This window comes from Erpetoichthys calabaricus, chromosome 12 (genome assembly GCF_900747795.2).
Source record: "Erpetoichthys calabaricus chromosome 12, fErpCal1.3, whole genome shotgun sequence".
In the NCBI taxonomy this organism is placed as follows: domain Eukaryota; kingdom Metazoa; phylum Chordata; class Cladistia; order Polypteriformes; family Polypteridae; genus Erpetoichthys; species Erpetoichthys calabaricus.
In genome coordinates, this window is record NC_041405.2 from 90,410,495 (window position 1) to 90,431,484 (window position 20,990).

Here is a 20,990-nt window from a genome sequence, read left to right on the forward strand (position 1 = left end):
TATAATGGCCACTCGCTCAGAAGCTGGTGCCTTACACATTTCTCAGAGAGGAGAGGTGCTATACTGCTGCACATGACCTTGCACTCTCGGTTGCTGAGTACAGCCAGATGATCTCGAATGCAGGTGGCAGGGTCTTAATGTGTCAGGTGGGAGGCTGCTCTACCACCCAGTAAAGTTCTCCATCACTGTGATTGCATATACATGAGGTTGATTAGCACGTTCCATATATGGATGTTTCAAGGTGGTGTTCAAAGCCCTTTCACATACACATATTTACAATGTTACAGTGATTTTAAAAACATCAAATTGAGTAGATATGTACATATGACAGGTTTTATTCTTTTGGTTTTTTGGTTTTTTTTGGGACATGTATTTGTCTTAATTTTTTTTTGGCTTGCACATGTTTTCATGCTTGACTTGATGCAAAGTTTTATAAATTAGGCCCCCTAGTCTTAACCTAGGTGTTAATGGGCGAATTTTAGTCTTGCACTGATATTATTTCTGAACAGCATGTTTCCTCCTGGTATACCTCCAAGTAGGCCCAGTTTGTGCTGCCTCTTTCTAACAGCAGACTCATTTACTTTGACATCAACAGTGGCAAGAACTAATTGTAGGTCCTGTGATGGAATTCTGGGGTACTTTCGACATCTTACATTCTGCTCTCGGCCTGAACTTCCTGGGTTAGCCTGGCTTGAACAAGTTGGCAGTTGTATGAAATCTTCTCCACTTGTTGATGATCTTCTAGACAGTGAAATGGTTGATTTCAAGTTGTTTTGAAGTATTTTAAATCCCTTCCCAGACTCATAGGTATCAATAACCTTCTTTCTGATGGCCTCAAAGTTCTCCTTTTTGATCTTAGCCTGGTGATAACACACACTTCAACAACAAAGTGCAGACCAAACTATATATCTGAAGTTTAAATAAGACAGGATCAGACAAGAGCCTCTCCAATTATTTTTTTGATTATTTGCACCTAACCTGATGCACCAGATTCTAATTTTAGATGACACACGCAAAATTTCCAATTATGCTTATTTAAACTAAACAATGGGGTACAAAATGTAAATGTGGCCTAGTGTTTGTTATTATCACCTTTATCTTTAAATACTGTTGAAATGAACATCCAATCTTGCTATGTCCACAAATGATAAAAAGGAAAAACAAATTATGGCATGTGCTTCTTTCTTTTTTGACATTTTGTGACAGATGGCCGGGGCCCTTGCCTGGCCAGGACACCTCCACGCTGGGAGGACCAGGGGAGCAAGAGTGGCCAGAAAGTTACCTCCCACGATGCACTAGATGACAGCCCCCCTGGGTTGCAGAGGTGCTTGGGACTCCTGCAGGGCTCCATGGGAATTGAAGTTTGGTGCAACCCTGTTGGGATCCATGGGCGGCACCAGGGGTGCTTAAGCAACTGCTGAGTTCTTAAGGGTGGTTCCTCCGCCACACCTGGAGGTGCTGCCAGAAGCACATCATCAAGCACCTGGAGCACTTCCAGGGGCATTATAAAAGGAACCAACAGACACTACCTGGGGAGCTAAGAATCGGGAGGAGGGAGATGAAGCTTGCCAAGGAGGAGTGGAGGAGAACAAAAAGAGAGAAAGAAAAGAATAGAGAAAAAGAGTATTGTGCTGGACTGTGTTTGACTTATGGGGAACGGGGAAGGTGTCTCCCATAAGGAAAAGAAAAATAAAACCAGTGTGCTCCTACAAGTGTGCCTCCTGCATCTGTCTGTGTCGGGTTGGGTGGCTGGTATGCCCCCTGGTGGTGTCACGCAAGATATAAGTAAAGGGGCATTGAAACATTTCACATACCTATACCTATAGCTATTTTTACTGTGGCCATTAGGAATGTAATAAATAATAATAATACATTTTATTTCAAGGCGACTTCCTAAACACCCAAGGACACCATACAGATAATAAAATCATAAACCCAACAAAAACATGCATGTACACATACACATATATCTACAGTATATCTATGGAACTGAAAATACAGCAATAAGAATACAGCCTAAAGTCATGTAGTGTAAGCTAATCTAAATAGGTAAGTCTTAAAATGAGATTTGAAAATAGTTAGAGAATGTGTCCCGAATGTTTTGTAGTAGTGAGTTCCAAAGATGAGGAGCACTACGACTAAATTCCATGGAACCCATGGTGATCAGGAGTGCAGGGCAGGGGGGGGCGTTGATGAGAAGACCAGAAGTAGAGGACCTAAGAGTGCGGTTAGGTGTATAAACATGGGTGAGGTCAGAGAGGTATAATGGAGCAAGATTATGAAGTGCTTTGAAGGTAAGTAGAAGAATTTTTAAATCAATGCGAAATTTTACAGAAAGCCAATGAAGCTGTTTAAGGGATGGGGTAATGATTGCACGGATGAGGTCTGAGTTATAACACTGGCAGCTGAATTCTGAACAGGCTGGAGTTTATGGAGAAGCTTTTGTGGGAGATCAAAGAGAACAGAATTACAATAATCAATGCTGGAAGTGACCAATACATGAGTAAGGATGGCGGTGTTATTTAGTGTGAGGTTGGCTCGCAGGCGTGTAGTGCTACGGAGATGAAAAAAAGATGATGATTATTATTTATTATTATTATTGATATGGGAATGTTGTCCAAACCTCATTTACAAAAATGATTTAATGGGAAACACTGTACCAATACACTCTGATGTATGGTCTCCATTTAGCATACAATATATGTGTTTATGTAAGAACTTGGGAAACCGTAGTACAAAGAGAATAACAAATGACAGTGAAAAAAAGTAAACGCAACATATGAAAGACTTCCCATGGGCTCACCACCTATGGGAGGGGCCAAGGAGGTCGGGTGCAGTGTGAGTTGGGTGGTGGCCGAAGGCGGGGACCTTGGCGGTCCGATCCTCGGCTACAGAAACTGGCTCTTGGGACGTGGAATGTCACCTCTCTGAAGGGAAAGGAGCCTGAGCTAGTGCGCGAAGTTGAGAGGTTCCGGCTAGATATAGTCGGACTCACCTCGACGCACAGCTTGGACTCTGGAACCAATCTCCTTGAGAGGGGCTGGACTCTCTACCACTCTGGAGTTGCCCCCGGTGAGAGGCGCAGAGCAGGTGTGGGTATACTTATTGCCCCCCAACTTGGAGCCTGTACATTGGGGTTTACCCCGGTGGACGAGAGGGTAGCCTCCCTTCGCCTTCGGGTGGGGGGACAGGTCCTAACTGTTGTTTGTGCGTATGCACCGAACAGCAGTTCGGAGTACCCACCCTTTTTGGAGTCCCTGGAGGGGGTGCTAGAGGGCATACCTTCTGGGGACTCCCTCGTTCTGCTGGGAGACTTCAATGCTCACGTGGGCAATGACAGTGAGACCTGGAAGGGCGTGATTGGGAGGAATGGCCCCCCTGATCTGAACCCGAGCGGTGTTTTTGTTATTGGACTTCTGTGCTCGTCACGGATTGTCCATAACGAACACCATGTTCAAGCATAGGGGTGTTCATATGTGCACTTGGCACCAGGACACCCTAGGCCTCAGTTCGATGATCGACTTTGTGGTCGTGTCGTCGGACTTGCGGCCACATGTCTTGGACACTCGGGTGAAGAGAGGGGCGGAGCTGTCAACTGATCACCACCTGGTGGTGAGTTGGCTTCGATGGTGGGGGAGGATGCCGGTCAGGCGTGGTAGGCCCAAACGTGTTGTGAGGGTCTGCTGGGAACGTCTGGCAGAGCCCCCTGTCAGAAGTAGCTTCAACTCCCACCTCCGGCAGAACTTCGACCACATCCCGAGGGAGGTGGGGGACATTGAGTCCGAATGGGCCATGTTCCGTGCCTCTATTGTTGAGGCAGCTGACCGGAGCTGTGGCCGTAAGGTGGTCGGTGCCTGTCGTGGCGGCAATCCCCGAACCCGCTGGTGGACACCGGCGGTGAAGGATGCCGTCAAGCTGAAGAAGGAGTCCTACAGGACCCTTTTGTCCTGTGGGACCCCGGAGGCAACTGATAGGTACCGGCAGGCCAAGCGGAATGCGGCTTTGGTGGTTGCTGAGGCAAAAACTCGGGCGTGGGAGGAGTTTGGGGAGGCCATGGAGAATGACTTTCGGACGGCTTCGAGGAGATTCTGGTCCACCATCCGGCGTCTCAGGAAGGGGAAGCAGTGCAGTGTCAACACTGTATATGGTGGGGATGGTGCGCTGCTGACCTCGACTCGGGACGTTGTGGGTCGGTGGGGGGAATACTTCGAAGACCTCCTCAATCCCATTAACATGCCTTCCAATGAGGAAGCAGAGCCTGGGGACTCAGAGGTGGGCTCCCCCATCTCTGGGACTGAGGTCACCGAGGTGGTCAAAAAACTCCTTGGTGGCAGGGCCCCGGGGGTGGATGAGATACGCCCGGAGTTCCTCAAGGCTCTGGATGTTGTAGGACTGTCTTGGCTGACACGCCTCTGCAACATCGCATGGACATCAGGGACAGTGCCTCTGGATTGGCAGACCGGGGTGGTGGTCCCCCTCTTTAAGAAGGGGGATCGGAGGGTGTGTTCCAACTACAGAGGGATCACACTCCTCAGCCTCCCTGGAAAAGTCTATTCAGGGGTCCTGGAGAGGAGGGTCCGTCGGATAGTCGAGCCTCGGATTCAGGAGGAACAGTGTGGTTTTCGTCCTGGTCGCGGAACAGTGGACCAGCTTTATACCCTTAGCAGGGTCCTGGAGGGTGCATGGGAGTTTGCCCAACCAGTCTACATGTGTTTTGTGGACTTAGAAAAGGCATTCGACCGTGTCCCTCGGGGAATCCTGTGGGGGGTACTCCGAGAGTATGGGGTACCGGCCCCCCTGATAAGGGCTGTTCAGTCCCTGTACGATCGGTGCCAGAGCTTGGTCCGCATTGCCGGCAGTAAGTCGAACCCGTTTCCAGTGAGAGTTGGACTCCGCCAGGGCTGCCCTTTGTCACCGATTCTGTTCATAACTTTTATGGACAGAATTTCTAGGCGCAGCCAGGGTGTTGAGGGGGTCCGGTTTGGTGGGCTCAGGATTGGGTCACTGCTTTTTGCAGATGATGTTGTCCTGTTTGCTTCATCAGGCCGTGATCTTCAGCTCTCTCTGGATCGGTTCGCAGCCGAGTGTGAAGCGGCTGGGATGAGAATCAGCACCTCCAAATCCGAGACCATGGTCTTCAGCCGGAAAAGGGTGGAGTGCCCTCTCAGGGTTGGTAGCGAGATCCTGCCCCAAGTGGAGGAGTTCAAGTATCTCGGGGTCTTGTTCACGAGTGAGGGAAGAATGGAGCGTGAGATCGACAGGCGGATCGGTGCGGCATCCGCAGTAATGCGGGCATTGCATCGGTCTGTCGTGGTGAAAAAGGAGCTGAGCCGCAAGGCGAAGCTCTCAATTTACCAGTCGATCTATGTTCCTACCCTCACCTATGGTCATGAGCTATGGGTAGTGACCGAAAGAACGAGATCGCGAATACAAGCGGCTGAAATGAGTTTCCTCCGCAGGGTGTCTGGGCTTTCCCTTAAAGATAGGGTGAGAAGCTCAGTCATCCGGGAGGGGCTCAGAGTAGAGCCGCTGCTCCTCCGCATCGAGAGGAGTCAGATGAGGTGGCTCGGGCATCTGATCAGGATGCCTCCTGGACGCCTCCCTGGTGAGGTGTTCCGGGCACGTCCAACCGGGAGGAGGCCCCGGGGAAGACCCAGGACACGCTGGAGGGACTATGTCTCTCGACTGGCCTGGGAACGCCTTGGGATTCTCCCGGAAGAGCTAGAAGAAGTGGCCGGGGAGAGGGAAGTCTGGGCATCTCTGCTCAAGCTGCTGCCCCCGCGACCCGACCTCGGATAAGCGGGAGACAATGGATGGATGGATGGATGAACATATGAAAGATCTGACCGTGTTTTAAACCCAGTTGTTGTGTCGTTACAACGCTGATCAAATCGCCTGTATTACTCGTACAATAAAATCCATCCATTTTCTAAACCCAGTATATCATGAGCAAAACCTCGTAGAATGATATATGAATACGATTTAAGTACACGGAACCTGCTCTGCACAATACACAGTGAACGCATAGCCCCTATGACAAATACCACTTTACTACCATGTCGCAATAATTGTCCTTTCGATTTAGAAACAGCCGATGACACACACAAAAAAAAAACCTTGAACGTTTCGACACACAACTCTGTTCAAATGTTCTCCACCCACACCGAGAAAGTTCCGAAGCACGCCTTTTTTTCTCAGAACAGGTAAACGTGACCGAGCTGAAAGACTACCCGCTTATCGCAATGTACAGAAACGACATTAGGATAACTCTGAAATTTTTCGTTTAAAGATAGGTTGTTGAAGTGACTCTTCGAACATGCCACTCCCCTGTCTTCAAGGCCCTGTCTTCATATGGGATATGTTGGCTAAATAAATGATAACTGTGGGCCTTTCGCGTAAAATGGTAGACGTTTGGCCAGTAGCTGTCCCCCCTCCCTAATGCTGAATGGTACAGCCCGAGTGTTAACCAAGACTGACTTCGGGAATCGAGCACAGTGCCCAGGATTACGTCTCTGCTTTGGGGTGTGATCGGAAGCAGGAGTGACTAACGAAGCTCTTAAATTAATTATATACGCACATTTATAAAGATTCTTTATGTTTCATTTTTAATTATTGTCGCTAGAGATGTCGACTCCAGCTAGGCGTCGTTTAATGAGAGACTTTAAACGGTAAGAACGAAAAGCACGAAGACGGAACAAGTGTTCCTGACTGTTTGTGCAGAGCAAACATGGCGACTAAAAAAGAAAAAAGGAAACTAAATACAGCGAACAGATATTTATACAAATGGCTTTAAATTTTGGCTCTTAAGTTGTGGGAATACTATAAGAGTTGAAGATACACACATTTTATTAGGGAGGAGAACAATGATTACACTACCCAGAAATGTTACACTTTGTCTTTGGCCTGTCTCTTCAGGTTGCAGGAAGACCCTCCGGCTGGTGTTAGCGGTGCCCCTTCAGAAAACAACATTATGGTATGGAATGCAGTGATATTTGGGTAAGTGTCTGACTTCTTTTTTTGATAACTACTCTTGGAAATACTGTTAGTCTTATATTGAGACGAGATAGAAACAAAAGCATACCCAACTCTAGTTGCAAAGCATAGCTGGTCGCCGGTACTGTGAAAGCTTTTACAACGAAAATGGACAAATACTGGCAAGTTCTGTATATGTACGTATTAGTTTTTTCTGATGGCTGGATGCCCACCGAAAGTAAAATTCTCATAAATAAGCTACGTTTATACAGCGTGAAGGCTTGGTATTGTCGTTTCCAGTTTTCCTGTTTCGTGTTGTCACCTGAAGCATTATATTTGAGAGTGTGGTAATCTTAAAATAGTCCAAGGATTTTAGGCTGAGCATTATGGCCTGAAGCTTAAAAAGTTGTACACCAAGGTCATTGGGTTCAGTCTTATCCTTCACTGTTAAGTTTGGCTGGGTGCGAGTACCAGGAGCCAACTGTGTTTGCAGTAGTTTCCACGTCAGTTCGTCCATGTATACTCGTAAAGCACTATTGAATATCGTTTATTATTTATAATTACGACGTTATGTGAAAGAACCGCTTTTTCATGTTTTACCCTTCGACGTCTTTTCCTCGCAGAATTTTACTTGGTACCTGCCCTTTTGATGTAAAACGCATTACATACCAGTTTTAATTATAGTTATCATCGTTAAGATTCTTGTACGGTACTTTTCTGTAATTAACACCCACTTAAGGCTCTTAGACTCGCATTGTATATTTTGGTTTGTGTATTTAAATTGTTAAAGCTCTGGCAGTTAAAATTACTGTGTGACAAAGTTAGGTTGAAGGGACAACTGTTTTATAGCCAAACCTGTGCTTGTTGGCCACTTTTCCTTAATTGTGATATTTAAAACTTGTTTGGGGTTCCGTGTTGCAAAATATACGTGTGTTTACATATAATTACCCATATATACTTGTATATGTATCCTTGTGGCCTGTTCAATTTTTATATATGATGGAATTTCAAAATAAGTGAACACTAACTTAACTGCATATAAAACTGGTGGTAGGGCACACTATGAAATGCAGACAATTCACTTCAAGACTGGCCCAAAGGAATATGTAGTCTTAAAAATAATTTGGTGCCTTTCTAACGATCTATGAATAGATTAAAAATACCAGTTTTGTAGGTAGGATCTATTACTAATAAAACAATTCTAATAAAATGATTTTTTTAAGCTAGAGAAAGCTGATTTACAAGAAAATGTCTAATAAAAAATTATTACATTGACTTTTTTCTTTCAACTGGTATTAAGCAAAAAGGGCGCAGTTCAGAAAGGATATTAGTTCTGTTCCTTGTTTAGGATTCTAACCAAATCCATTGAGAATTTATTTATTTCTACCCCCCTTGCTTGAGCTCCATTTGTTGAATTTCAAAAGGATTTATTTGGTACTAACTTAATATTTTTCTTCCATTGGTCTCTTCCAATGCTAATTTTAATTTTTTCCACTTCTCAGGCCTGAGGGAACTCCGTTTGAAGATGGTGAGTTGAAGCACCTTTTATTTTTAAACACTTTTCGTCATTTTATAAACCATACATTGAGTTTGTATTCTGACAAATGTGTAAATACATGTTTGGATTATTATATGGGTTTGTTAAATTTTATCATATACTTCCAAAAATACAGGACTTGTTTTGTTTTATGTATGCATTCATGGGGAATTTGGTTGAACAGGTGGCACTGTAGTTTGGCTGCTAAAAGTGTAATTTTGCTCTTCTAATTTATTTCACGAGTTTGTTTTATAGCAGTCTTTGTGCTATCTATTTTATATTTACCTGTTTTTGGTTTTTAATTCACCGCCTCTTTTTTTTACTGGTTTTGGGGAAAAGTTTTTGGTGATTTGAAGTATTGGTAGGACCATGGACTTGCATTAAAAGTAGTAACAAAACTCTCACCATTTTACAAGAAATGTACTGATTTATTATTAAGACTTGCTAATACTGCAGCTCAATTCTGATGTGTTTTTTTTTTTTTTTCCCCCTCAAATATGAAGCACATCAAAAAAGAGTAACTTTAGACCACTTTCATTTGAGGCACTAATCAACACAGACAGATGCGATTTGGATTGTGATTTATTTGAATCGCACAAATGACTGAAGGACCTTTTGATTCACACAGGACTAGTTTACCCGGGGGTTATTTTCTATGATTGTTCAGCAACAGCTATATTTCTTTGGGGATCATGTGAGTAAGTTATGCTCTGGATAGTTATAGGAAGTGCCCCGTCAAGTTGTATATAGTAACTTGCTTTTGTGTGTTTGTTTTTTGTTTCTTCCCCCCCCCCCCCCCCCCTTTTATTTCTTAAGTAGCCAAATAGACATAAGGTACCAGAAGTAGGAAGAAATTAGTATCTCATGTTGGTGCCAAATTTTGTATTAAGAGAGTGCTTATATTTTTAAACAGGATTTTAGATGAGTTGTGCATTTAGTGATCAAACCTAAAGCTTCAACTTGTTAAGCCACACTAAGCACTGTTGGGCCACAGAAGGGAGACTTGGTTAACTTGCCTACTTGTGTGCTCGGGACATCTACTGTGTTTCATGGTTCTTTTGGGAAAATTTGGCCTTGATGAAATTGGCTTATTAAGCTTATTCAGGAGAGGTGTCCGCTTCTCAGATTTAAAAGCTGGGTAAAAAATTAATGTTTGTTACAAATAAGTATTTAAGCAATAAAGTTTAAGAAACTAAACCTTTGTCAGAAAGTGACAAATGTTTCAGTCTCATGAGTGTAAGAGGTGAACAGTCTCATGAGTTTAGCTAACTTAATTTGGATTTTGTAAAAACTTATTTTAACAGCAAAATGTTAGTTGTTTTGCTAGTAAATGCATAAGGGCTTTTTTCTTTCAAGTCCTTGGAGATTAGTGTAAAATTTAATGACCTACATCTTTTTCCTGAATTTCAACAGATGCTTATCTGTGTTGGTTTGTGCAAGAGTTAACTGTGTTAACTCTCTTCTTTAATCCAGGCTTATTTGACCTAAAATGTTTTTCACTATTCCGGTAAAGTAGTGTAATTGAATTTTGCTTGTTTGTCTGAATGAATTGGGTAATAATTATTCACTACCTCCAAGATGCCAGGCGTCTGTGAGCTTGGAATTGATGTTGGTTACTATTTAATTTATGGATGTATCAAATGTACCTAGAAGTGTGCTCCGGTCACTAATTTCTGTGTTAATTTGATACACTGTGTGTGGTAATTACGTTTTATTACAAGGATAGAAACAGCAATTTGCTTTAGTAAATGCAGCCTTTTATAAAATTAAAATTTAAGGATCAGATGTCATCTGAATACTCAATTTCTACTTGCATGCCTCCATAATACTAATTGAGAGGTATTACCCCTTTTGGATATGGTAGGAAGTAAGGAGTTGTCTTGTGGTTAGATTTTTAGCAATCTCAACAACCAAAACATAACCAATTCTTCCAGAAATGTAGTGACTCTTAATGAGAGAAACCAGTGGAGTTTGCTTCGCTGTAACGTTTGAGAAATCGCAGATGTTTGCCAAACATGACAAAATAAATTTAAGTCTGTGGGAAAGGAGAAACTGACCTAGTGTTGAGTATGATGGTGCTTTGGCCTCATCAGATGAGGTAGTATGATTAGGAAAATATAGATATATAGTATACTGTATAAAGGATTGTCTTGATTATATCCCTGCCACATTTTAAAAACAAACTGACCACCTTCTAGACAGATGCTGTTTTGGTGTGCGTACCACTAAAACTAACCTCTCAATATTCATTATTCACCCATATACTTGCATGATGCGTATCAATCTCAGCATGGCAGAACAATGTTGCTAACCCTGAACACAAAGGTAAGTCAGTACACCTGTGAAGTAAGGGTGGGTAGGGGACTGCACTCCAATCAGAAGTCACTAATGTGCATTTGCCCATCAGCTGCTATGCGTATGTACCTCTGTGTCTGCAATGATTCAATAGGAAACTTTTTTTTTTTTTTAACAAAACGAGGGAATTGTGGCATAACAGACACACATGCTATCATTTGTTTTCTGATTTGTATGCAGTTTTACAGTGAAGCTGTTTTGATTATACGATCAATGATAAGTTGTAATATTTGAATAGTTTTATACATGAACTTAGTTTTCAAAAATCTTCTTGGGCATTCATCAATGCTCTGACTGCCTGCTTAGCACCACAGGAGTAAAATTGCTCCTGTCCGCTCAGAACTATATGAGCTGTTCAGTGGGAATGCAGACCTCTAGTCTACAATGCCAGTACAGCCAGAAGTACTTTTTACTTCTGGTACTGAGACTACCATACTGTTTTTGTACTTTTCAGTACCAGTATACTGCACCCACCCTATTAAGCACAAGATCGGAACAGACCCTGGACAGAACTTCAAGTCCATCACAAACCTGCATTGTCACAGGTTTAATTAACCTAACATGGGTGTATTTTGGGCATTTAGAAAAACATGCACACTTCACATGGACAACAGCCGGTGTCAGGATTTGAACTACGCACTGTAAATTCATAAATTTGCGAAGGAGATCCTGTTGGTACAATATGTTGTCAAACTGTAGCTAGTGTCTTCTTAGTAGAAAGAGGAAAGAAAATCCATCAGCTAAATGAGAAATCACTTTCAACTAATACTTGCACCATGAATTTAGAAAGACAATTGTGGAATTATTTTTTAGTGCAGAGACAGCAGGTGGTATTGGGTAGACAACTGGGTTGCGTATAGCTCAGTTTACATTAGCGTCCTGGGGTCCTTGGTTACTCAAGCAAGTGTAGGTTAGGATTCCATTGGTTTGTAATGATTTTGTTAAAGACTTCATTTTATACAGGAATATTTCTTTCCATATTTCACCATTCTTGATTGGATTAGTTGCATATTTTCTGGCAATAGCTTTTTTTTTTTTTTTCATCCCCCTTTGCTGGTACTGCAGTTTTGATACGATTCATCACATGCATTTGTCAGTGCAGTATTCTTAGTTGTAGTATGGTCACATGGCAACCTCGTTTGCTTTGTAAAATCATGGATGGCACTAATAAAATTGGTCATAACTGCCCACAACATTCTGAAATATCCATCCATGTGCTCCAGTTCCATTTAGTAAAGCATGAATAAGAAATTTTATATCAAGTACATGGTGTCTGACAATTTTAAGTGGATAATTGGATACATTTTATGGTAGTCAAGTGATTCAGATACTTGATTCTATAGACAGGCATTGGGATTGACCTTTTTACTTTCAGTTTTTAGATTTCCCTAGGTAGCTCACAATACTTTTCCAGCAAGGATCAAGTGACATTTTCCTACCTTATTTGTATTTTTTGTTGATTCTTTAGTTGCTATAGAAGCTGCTTGACTTGCGCTGGATACACTGTATGGCTGAAAAGTAACCTGAGATTCCTAATGAATTTGGGAGAAGGTGGTATCTCTTATTGATGGTCCCCTTATTAGTGACGAGTAGCCTAGTAGGTTTACCTTTGTGGTTTTATTCTGCAGAATTTGCACAACTTATTACTGATATTTTTGTAAAGCATTGGTGATAAATGGGTTAGATGTTGTAAATCTTATTTTGGAAGCTGATGTTGACACTGTTGTGCATAATATGGGAAGTCCAGAAGTATAATGTAAATGTGTTTTTACTGCATTGAAAAATGCATCTTTGTATTTTCATGCTCACACTGCTGGTGATTTTAGTAATACTTTGTTACAAGCTAAGAAGGGTTAGGAATCTTCACAAACAAGAACCTAAATGCAGGAACAACTGTTGCTCAAGCAACATTTCTGTGCTTCAGCAGTATTTGGCTTTGAATTAAGGGATTGGTTTTTAAAAAGTAAGTTTTCCCCAAGAGACAAAGTGTTATCTAGCAACCTGCAGCCCAGGTGCTACTACTGAGGACCCCCATTGTATAGTACAACTTATTAGAAGAATTACGGTAAAGCAAAATGGTTTTCCTTTTCATTCATTTTTCACATTTCCTGTTTAATCCTGTTGGCCCTTTGTGAATAATCTCTACATTGCTGCACATGGCATGGTTAACGAAACACTACTCTTAATGTTGGCAATAAAGTCAGAGGTTAGTTTTAACATTCGGCATTTTGCAGCACAACCTCTTTAAAGTTTAACCTTTTAAATTCTTACTTGCATTCTTTTCAAATTGATAGCAAAGAGAATTGTTTTCTAAATATACATATTGACAGTTTACTATTTAAACTAAGTTAATAGTTCAGTAAACAGTTGTGGAGTGTCAGGAACTACATCTGCTGTGTAGATGTGGGGAAGATTATTGTGCAAGTGTTTTGGTATTGAAAGCTGTGATATTCAGCACTCGGGCAAACTCTCTAGTTTGGTCAGATGTTGTTTTGGTGTTGGTTCTTAAAGTAAGGGTTTTCTCTCTTTGTGGCAGGGAAGTACGTAGTTTGAGTACATCCCATACAACTACTTGTGTAATGCAAGCAGCTACCTGTACAGAGGAAAAAGACATTGGGTACCTGACATAGCAGTTACTCTAGATCAGGGGTAGGCAACGTCGGTCCTGGAGTGCCACAGTATGTGCAGGTTTTTGTTCCAACCCAGTTCCTTAACGAGAACTCAATTATTGCTGATGAAGCACATATTGCTTAAGTGACATTTTAATGCTTCATTTTAGTGGTCTCGCTTGTTAAGGTTCTCCAACCTTAATTGCTTATTTCAATCTTAAACTGCTGCATTCAGTGTTTTAATTGCTCCTTATTAGCAATAAGATGTAAAAGACAAAGCAGCCAGCAGTTCTCCAGCTAGCTTTTTTCCAGTTACATCTGTGTGTTCATCATGCACGGTTTGATTTAATAAAACACTTAATAGAAAAATGTGACAGACTGAAAATGATCTGTTTTAGGCTTCAAAGCATTTGGATGATATCCTTGGAAAGGAAAAAAATCTACGATATAAAAGCCTTACATTGCACAGACTAACAAGCCATAAAATTAAATAAGGTCTGAGATTGGCAATGATTGGTTTCTAATTAAGCAATTGGGTTGAATGAAAACCTGTAGCCACTGCGGCTCACCAGGACCGACATTGCCTACCCCTGTTTTACATCTTATTGCTAATAAGGAGCAATTAAAACACTGAAGCAGCAGTTTAAGATTGAAATAAGCAATTAAGGTTGGAGAACCTTAACAAGCGAGACCACTAAAATGAAGCATTAAAATGTCACTTAAGCAATATGTGCTTCATCAGCAATAATTGAGTTCTCGTTAAGGAACTGGGTTGGAACAAAAACCTGCACATACTGTGGCACTCCAGGATCGACGTTGCCTACCCCTGCTCTAGATTATGTTGGTGAACACAAAGTATAAAGCTAGAGGGCATCCCATAACTGTATTTTCTGGACTTTATCTGGATTTGATTGGAGATACCATTGGGACAAGAATGTGATGATTATGGCAGTGACTGAATCACAAGTTCAGGTATGAGAGGTGTAGTTACTGCATTGGAACTAAAATTTGGTACCAACTTTCAGACTTCAGTACCAAAACTGTTCCAAAGCTGATGAAAAGCCCCTGCCATCACCATCCCCTCCTTAAAACCACCTGTCTCAGTGCTGCTTTATTTCCTCATCCTGCAAACCCACGGGCCTCCCTGCTCCACTGCACAGTCTCATGTCTGGCTGCTCTGCCACACTCCACAAATGACTGACAGGATTGTCTGGTTTGTGGTGTGTGTGTGTGGTGTGCTGTGTTTAGTGTTGTGCATGTTTATAAACCTCAGAATAGTAGGAGCTGTCCCCCTTCGTGATTTAAGCAAGATATAATATGTAAATTCAACTTAATGCTCTAAGACCAGTTTGAACCTACTGCTCTACACTGGATGAGTAAAGTGGCAGTGCTATTCAGTCTGCACCAACTAAGCTGTGAATGTTACTTTTTTTTTTTTTTTTTTTTAATAATTTTCAGATTTCTTAAGTAATGGCATTCACACTTACAGCCTTGCTGAAAATTACAAAAAAAATCACTAGGGTATGGTTTTTAAAAAAGAAAATTCTTATTTTTTTTTCCTCCCCTCTTTTCATTTGATTACTGATGTAATATTTCCTTGGCAAGTCTGTGATTTGGATAAAGCATGAGTAGAAATCTCTACATGAAAAATTGAATTTTAAAGTTAAAATGGTAGAAATGTTGTTTGAATGACAGACTGATTATTTACTCTTGATTTGTTCACAGTAATTTATAACAAAGCTAAATGCTTTTTATTCTGTGTGGTTTGAACCTCTCCCCAACACACGTTTAATTTCCCACCAGGAGTCTGAAATCCCCCTTTGTTAAATGTGTAAGAGAGAATTTCAAGTCCCGGCTTAGAAAAAGTGGAGTATTGTCGAGTAATTTGGAGTGATGTTGGTTTCCAGTTTAAAGCCATAAATGGTTCTTTTATAGTAGATCTAACCTTGGTTATCACGCTGTTTTGCTTTTTCTCTAGAGCATTCTTTGTGAACTTGCACAGATGTTTATGTATTGACATTACTTTACTTTAGTGCTCTTGCTTTACTGTTGAATCAGAGCATCACTATAGAAAAGACCTGGTGGTAATGTGAATTCAAATAAGTGGTCACACCTCATACCAAAGTCTGTTTCAGAGAACTTTTGAGAAAGCGCTCCGGATGACCATTTTGTTTCCTGTTGTGTGTGGTGGTTTATTTTCTGTGATCAGATTTCTTTGGATCCTGATCCGAGTAACAAATATGGTGGTGTAATACTGGAGGCCCAGACAGACACTGAAGAACATTCTTCTGCCAATGAAATGTTTTTGACCCGGGTGAGGGAAGTATATATATTTATGAAAGATGTTTTTTTTTGTTTCCTTTGCAGGAACCTTTAAACTGACGATAGAATTTACAGAAGAATATCCCAACAAACCTCCAACAGTTCGATTTGTTTCAAAAATGTTTCATCCAAATGGTATGTTGCACTATGGAATAGTACTCTTCTGGCACAGTTGGTTTCTGGCCATTTCCACATTTGAGGCATTCACTTTTTTATAATTCAGTGGTCTTGGATTGTTCTATTTAGTTTCAGAATAATGAAATAGTATTTGTTAAATGATTATTCATCAAGTTTGACCTTTTGCATTTGTAAAAGCAAGCAAGATTCAACTCAAATCAATTAAAGAATATATATTATTTTTTTGGCTTACCTGGGATGCAGTTAAATCAAATTTATACTTTTGAATTTTCAGTCATATTCTATATACCTAACCTTCAGTCATTATGACTGACCCTTAGCGTGGTGGTTCATGATGAGGCCTTTAATCTGCACTGTCCCATTTGCTGTATAATCCTGAGCAAGCCGGTTATTTATTTGTGTCTGTAAATGAAAATTGCTGCTCTGTTAACATGTCCTGTTTAAGTAAAAGGGCAAAAAGGGCTGCATTTTGCCACGTCTAGCATTCTCTTCAGTAATTCTTGGATAGTGGTTTAGGATCAGACTCTGGGCAGAGTTGTGCCCAGTACTGCCTGGCTGTGTGTCTCTAGAGCACCTTTAAGAAGCCCGCTAGTCTACACACTGCACGCTTGCCATCCTGCAGTGCTGTTATCAGTTATACATGAATTCTGTTCCCTGTTGGATAGCACATTATAAAGTATTTTTCCCAGTGTGTGGTGGTGTGGAGTCCTTTTTGTTTTCCACCCTAGCAGGTAACTGTTGGTTAATTTTGAAACTTTAATGATGTAAGAGCAGCCTGACTCAGACCCACACATTTATTATGAGGATTGAGTAAAAGGGACCATGTTTCAAAGTGGCTTATTTGTAATTTTAATGAGCGCTGCAACTAGCAGCTGTTTAGCAAATTGCATTGTTTCAGTATTAGGTGTTTGGGGGGAAATGTCATAATTTTTGTGCTGAAGTGCAGGGATTTTATCATTTCCCTCCCCATTATTTGCACCATGCTCTCCTTCACAACAATGGTATGAGTATGAACTAGTCCAGAACTAAGTTATCCTTGAAAGAAGGAAAGTTTATTTTATCTTTCTTTACTAAATAATTTGTGAGTAAAGTTTTCATATGTAACTATTGATCATTTTTGCTTCTTTATCTTGAGTCATTTGCTTTTTTGGACTGTTATTACAAGAACAGCATGACACTGAACTACAACTCTCGTTTCTGACACGCTGCAATAGAAGAGCAGCTCTCTATGCACCTTCCTTAAATGTCTGTCTGTCACTCACACTGGTTATGTTCAGTCATGAATTACAAAATGCCCAGTTTTGTCTCCACTGGAGCTTCGGAGCAATTGGGCATAACAGGCAAGTCTAGAAGAGCAGAAATTTCATGCACTGACTTGTGGTGAAGATGGCAGCCTATGACCATGCCATGCTTGACGTCAGTGTGTACTTCAGTAAAAACCCGTTCTACAGCCAGTGTTTATTAATGGGATTGCTTGGCTCTGTACGTGATCTTTATGAACCTAGTAACAATCGGTGAGGCTTAAACAGCAGAGCTTGATCTTTTGTAGGGGTGTCCACGCACGTTTGGCCATGTAGTGTTTGTGTGCAAGTGGACTTCGAGAGCTGTCATCTTGTTAAGGGTAGTGTCTTGCGTTGTGGCCAGTGCTGTCCTCTAGCTCTGCATAACTCTGAATTAAGTGGCTTTGAAGATATTCCATTTAAATGTTTTGTTTTTAATCGGATGAAAGCTCAAGTTTTTGCATATGTAAGATGTAACTACACATAGCAGCATGTACAGCATGTGATTGCTAAGGTGCAAGTTGCAGGTTAAAGAGAAGACAATCGAAGTCCACACTGTAGTAAATATCACTGTGTGCCACTCCACAATGGCACCTCAGAACAGATGCCAACTTGGAACAGTCCAGTTCATTCTTATGGTTTCAGTCCCCTCACATGACACCCACCTTGCATGCTGTTTGTTTGCAATGCATAAATAAATACTTTTAGGTGTTTTAATTCTTTATTCAGTTTATAATTTTGCCGTTTAAATCTGTAGCAGGCCTGTTTTAGGACAGGAGGGAAAGCTACGCCAGACCTCTTCCCAAGTTGGAATGCATGTGCACAAAAATGAATGTTTTACTCATGTGGGCACAATTGAGTCATGTTATCCATATTGAATGGCCACTGCTTTCAGAAAGATTGTAATATTTTAACTAATAGTAAAATGTCCTTTTAATGTTTTTTGTAGTATATGCAGATGGCAGTATATGTCTGGATATTCTACAGAACCGCTGGAGTCCTACCTATGATGTTTCTTCAATTTTAACTTCTATACAGGTAGGCTGTGCTTGTTGATGTTATGTTGAAGTTGCTGTGCAGCACTGAATTAAATCCTACTTTCAGATTTCCTTGTTACAGTATGTCTGTCTCATTTAGCTTCAGACAAGAATTCTGCTATTCTCCAGAGACACATTTCTGGTGGTGTAACGTTTTTTTTTTTTTTGTTTTTTTTAAAAAAAAAAAAAAAGGTTAAATACCCGATTGTGACAATGAAAGCAAAAGCTGTGTGTGTGTGGTGTGTTTTAAAATGATGAACCAGATTTAGTTTTGACGCTCATGTATAGATTTGAACGATGTTGAGTTTAAAGTACCCCTCTTGTTAGTGTAAATGGTCTCTTCAACGTTTGTCTTATTTCAACAGTCACTATTGGATGAGCCAAATCCCAACAGTCCAGCAAACAGCCAGGCAGCTCAACTTTACCAAGAAAACAAACGTGAATATGAAAAGCGGGTTTCTGCAATAGTGGAACAGAGCTGGCGTGATTGTTGACCAAGGCCTAAGAATATGAACACTTTCTGGGCTCAAGATGGAGAAAACATAAATGAAGTGTTTTTTTTTTTTAATCTTCCTTCTAGCATCAGATGACATTAATTGTTGCAACTTTAGAGTGCTGTTCTACCATCCATTCCCTCCCTCTACCTCATTCATGAAGCTTTCCCTGGACAAGATTACATCTGCATTGACGTAAATGTAACATACTTGGGTTACGTGCAAGAAGCATTTATTTTACTTTGTGTCTTTTATGTATTTGTGTGCCCCTTCAATCAGGTGTTTACATATATATGATGTTTAGTTTCATATTCCACAGTATCTGTGTGTCCTTGTATTATCTGTACAAAGTATTCACTCAATTTGCTGATCATGGCTATAGGGCTTTCGGAGACAAAGGTGCCCCTTGTGGTGTTGGTCCGCTAACATGGAGGACGTGCTTTCTGGAGTTGAGTAACCAAACATTGAAACGAGCTGTGATGAAAGTGTGAGAGTATTAATGGATGAAGAAGCCCATCACAGAAGATGAATCACTGAATGCAATTTTCATTTTAGTTTTTCCAGGAATGATTCAAGTGTGTGTGTGTGTGTGTGTGTGTGTGTGCGAGTTCTGTACCTGCTCAGTTTTTATATTGACTTTGTGCTGCAGTTCAGACTTGTTTTGTTAAAAGGGGAGGTAAGCGTATACATGTTCAGTTACATTTATCAGGCTCATTTACAGATATGCAATTACACTGACGTGACAAATTGTTTACTTATTTATTTTCTTTTGAACAGCACAGCTTTGCACTAGTAACCCTTGTAAGAAACTGTACATTTTCTCACTTGTAAATAAAATCTGTAAATTTAAGTCAAATTATTGACTCAACCTTTTGGGGTTTGTAGGTGGATGTGACTTTACTTTCTTTCATACATTTATCTCGGATGGCTTCACCATCACTACTGCAGTTATGTTTAGAGTGCCCTCCCTAATGCTTGGGACAAAGACACACTTTTGCTTGATTTAGTCCTCTGCTCAAGTCTGTAGTTGCCTCTGATCAACACAAAGAAAAGAGCTGTGCCAGTGATAGGCAGACATCATTATGAGGCTAGAAAACCAACAATGAAAGACCATGGTAAAACTTGGATTACCTAAAGGAACTGTCTGCAGTATCCTCTAATGAAAGAACACACGCAAAGGCACTACTAAGCCTAGGAAGATGACCACTGCTGAGGACAGAGGGATCCTCCATATGGTAAAGAAAAAGCCCCAAATTCTTGTCCAACATATCAGAAACAGTCTTCAGAAGACACACCATGATGCAAACCACGAGTTGGCCACACAAATAGGCTGGCCAGATTAGTTTGGGGGGGAAAAAAAACTGAAAAGAGCTTACAGAATTCTGTAAAAGGGTCTTGTGGACAGACAAGTCAAAGATGACCCTGTATCAGAGTAAAGTGTGAAGATGGGAAAAGAACTGGCAGAGGTCCAAACCATACCACCCCATCTCTTAAACGTGTTGGGGTCTTTTGGCTTGGGCATGGACAGCTGCCACAGGTACACTTACCTTCATTGACAATGTAACTGCTGATGGCACTGTCACAGTGAACTCTGGGATATATAGAAACATCACATCTGCTGAAGTTAAAGGTGCTTCATGCTACAACAAGATAACCCAACATACTGCTAAGACAACACAGAGCTAAACTGAAAATTCCTGAATAGCCAAGCGAGTTAGCAGAACTTACTCCACTTGAGCAGGCCTTCGAAAGCTTGAAAGGCACAAGCCCCCAAAACAAGCAGGAGCTGAAGATGGCCACATTAGAGGCTTGGCAGAGCATCACCAGAGAAGATGTTCAGCACATGGTGATGTCTATGAATCGCAGACTTCAGTCCTTGCATACAAGGGATATGTAACAACGTCCTACTAAACAGGAGTGCTTTAACATACCTGCCATGTGAACCATGTAAAGAAAGTGATTTCCAAACTCGGTCCTGGGGGCTCACTGTGGCTGCAGGTTTTTGTTCTAACCAGATTCCTGATCAGTGATAGCACTGAGCTCATTTAATTAGCTGGTATTTTGTTTCCTGTTCTACATTTAGAAAAGCACATAGGTGTGATTTTTACATTTATAAGACACTAGCAAAATACCCACGCTTCGCAGCGGAGAAATAGTGTGTTAGAGGTTATGTAAACATATATATATACACATAAACATATACAGTGATCCCTCGCTATATCGCGCTTCGCCTTTCGCGGCTTCAC

General features: G+C 41.1%; 1 protein-coding gene across 1 annotated transcript; it reads left to right on the forward strand.

Moving 5' to 3' along the window:
• The first annotated feature begins 6,475 nt into the window (after window positions 1-6,475).
• Window positions 6,476-19,600, forward strand: ube2a (ubiquitin-conjugating enzyme E2A (RAD6 homolog)). Its single transcript, XM_028815852.2, has 6 exons — window positions 6,476-6,668; window positions 6,916-6,996; window positions 8,475-8,500; window positions 15,841-15,930; window positions 18,163-18,251; window positions 18,616-19,600. Exons 1-6 carry the CDS (start codon window positions 6,625-6,627, stop codon window positions 18,742-18,744), a joined length of 459 nt encoding a protein of 152 aa, XP_028671685.1. The 5' UTR covers window positions 6,476-6,624; the 3' UTR covers window positions 18,745-19,600.
• The last annotated feature ends 1,390 nt before the right edge of the window (window positions 19,601-20,990 follow it).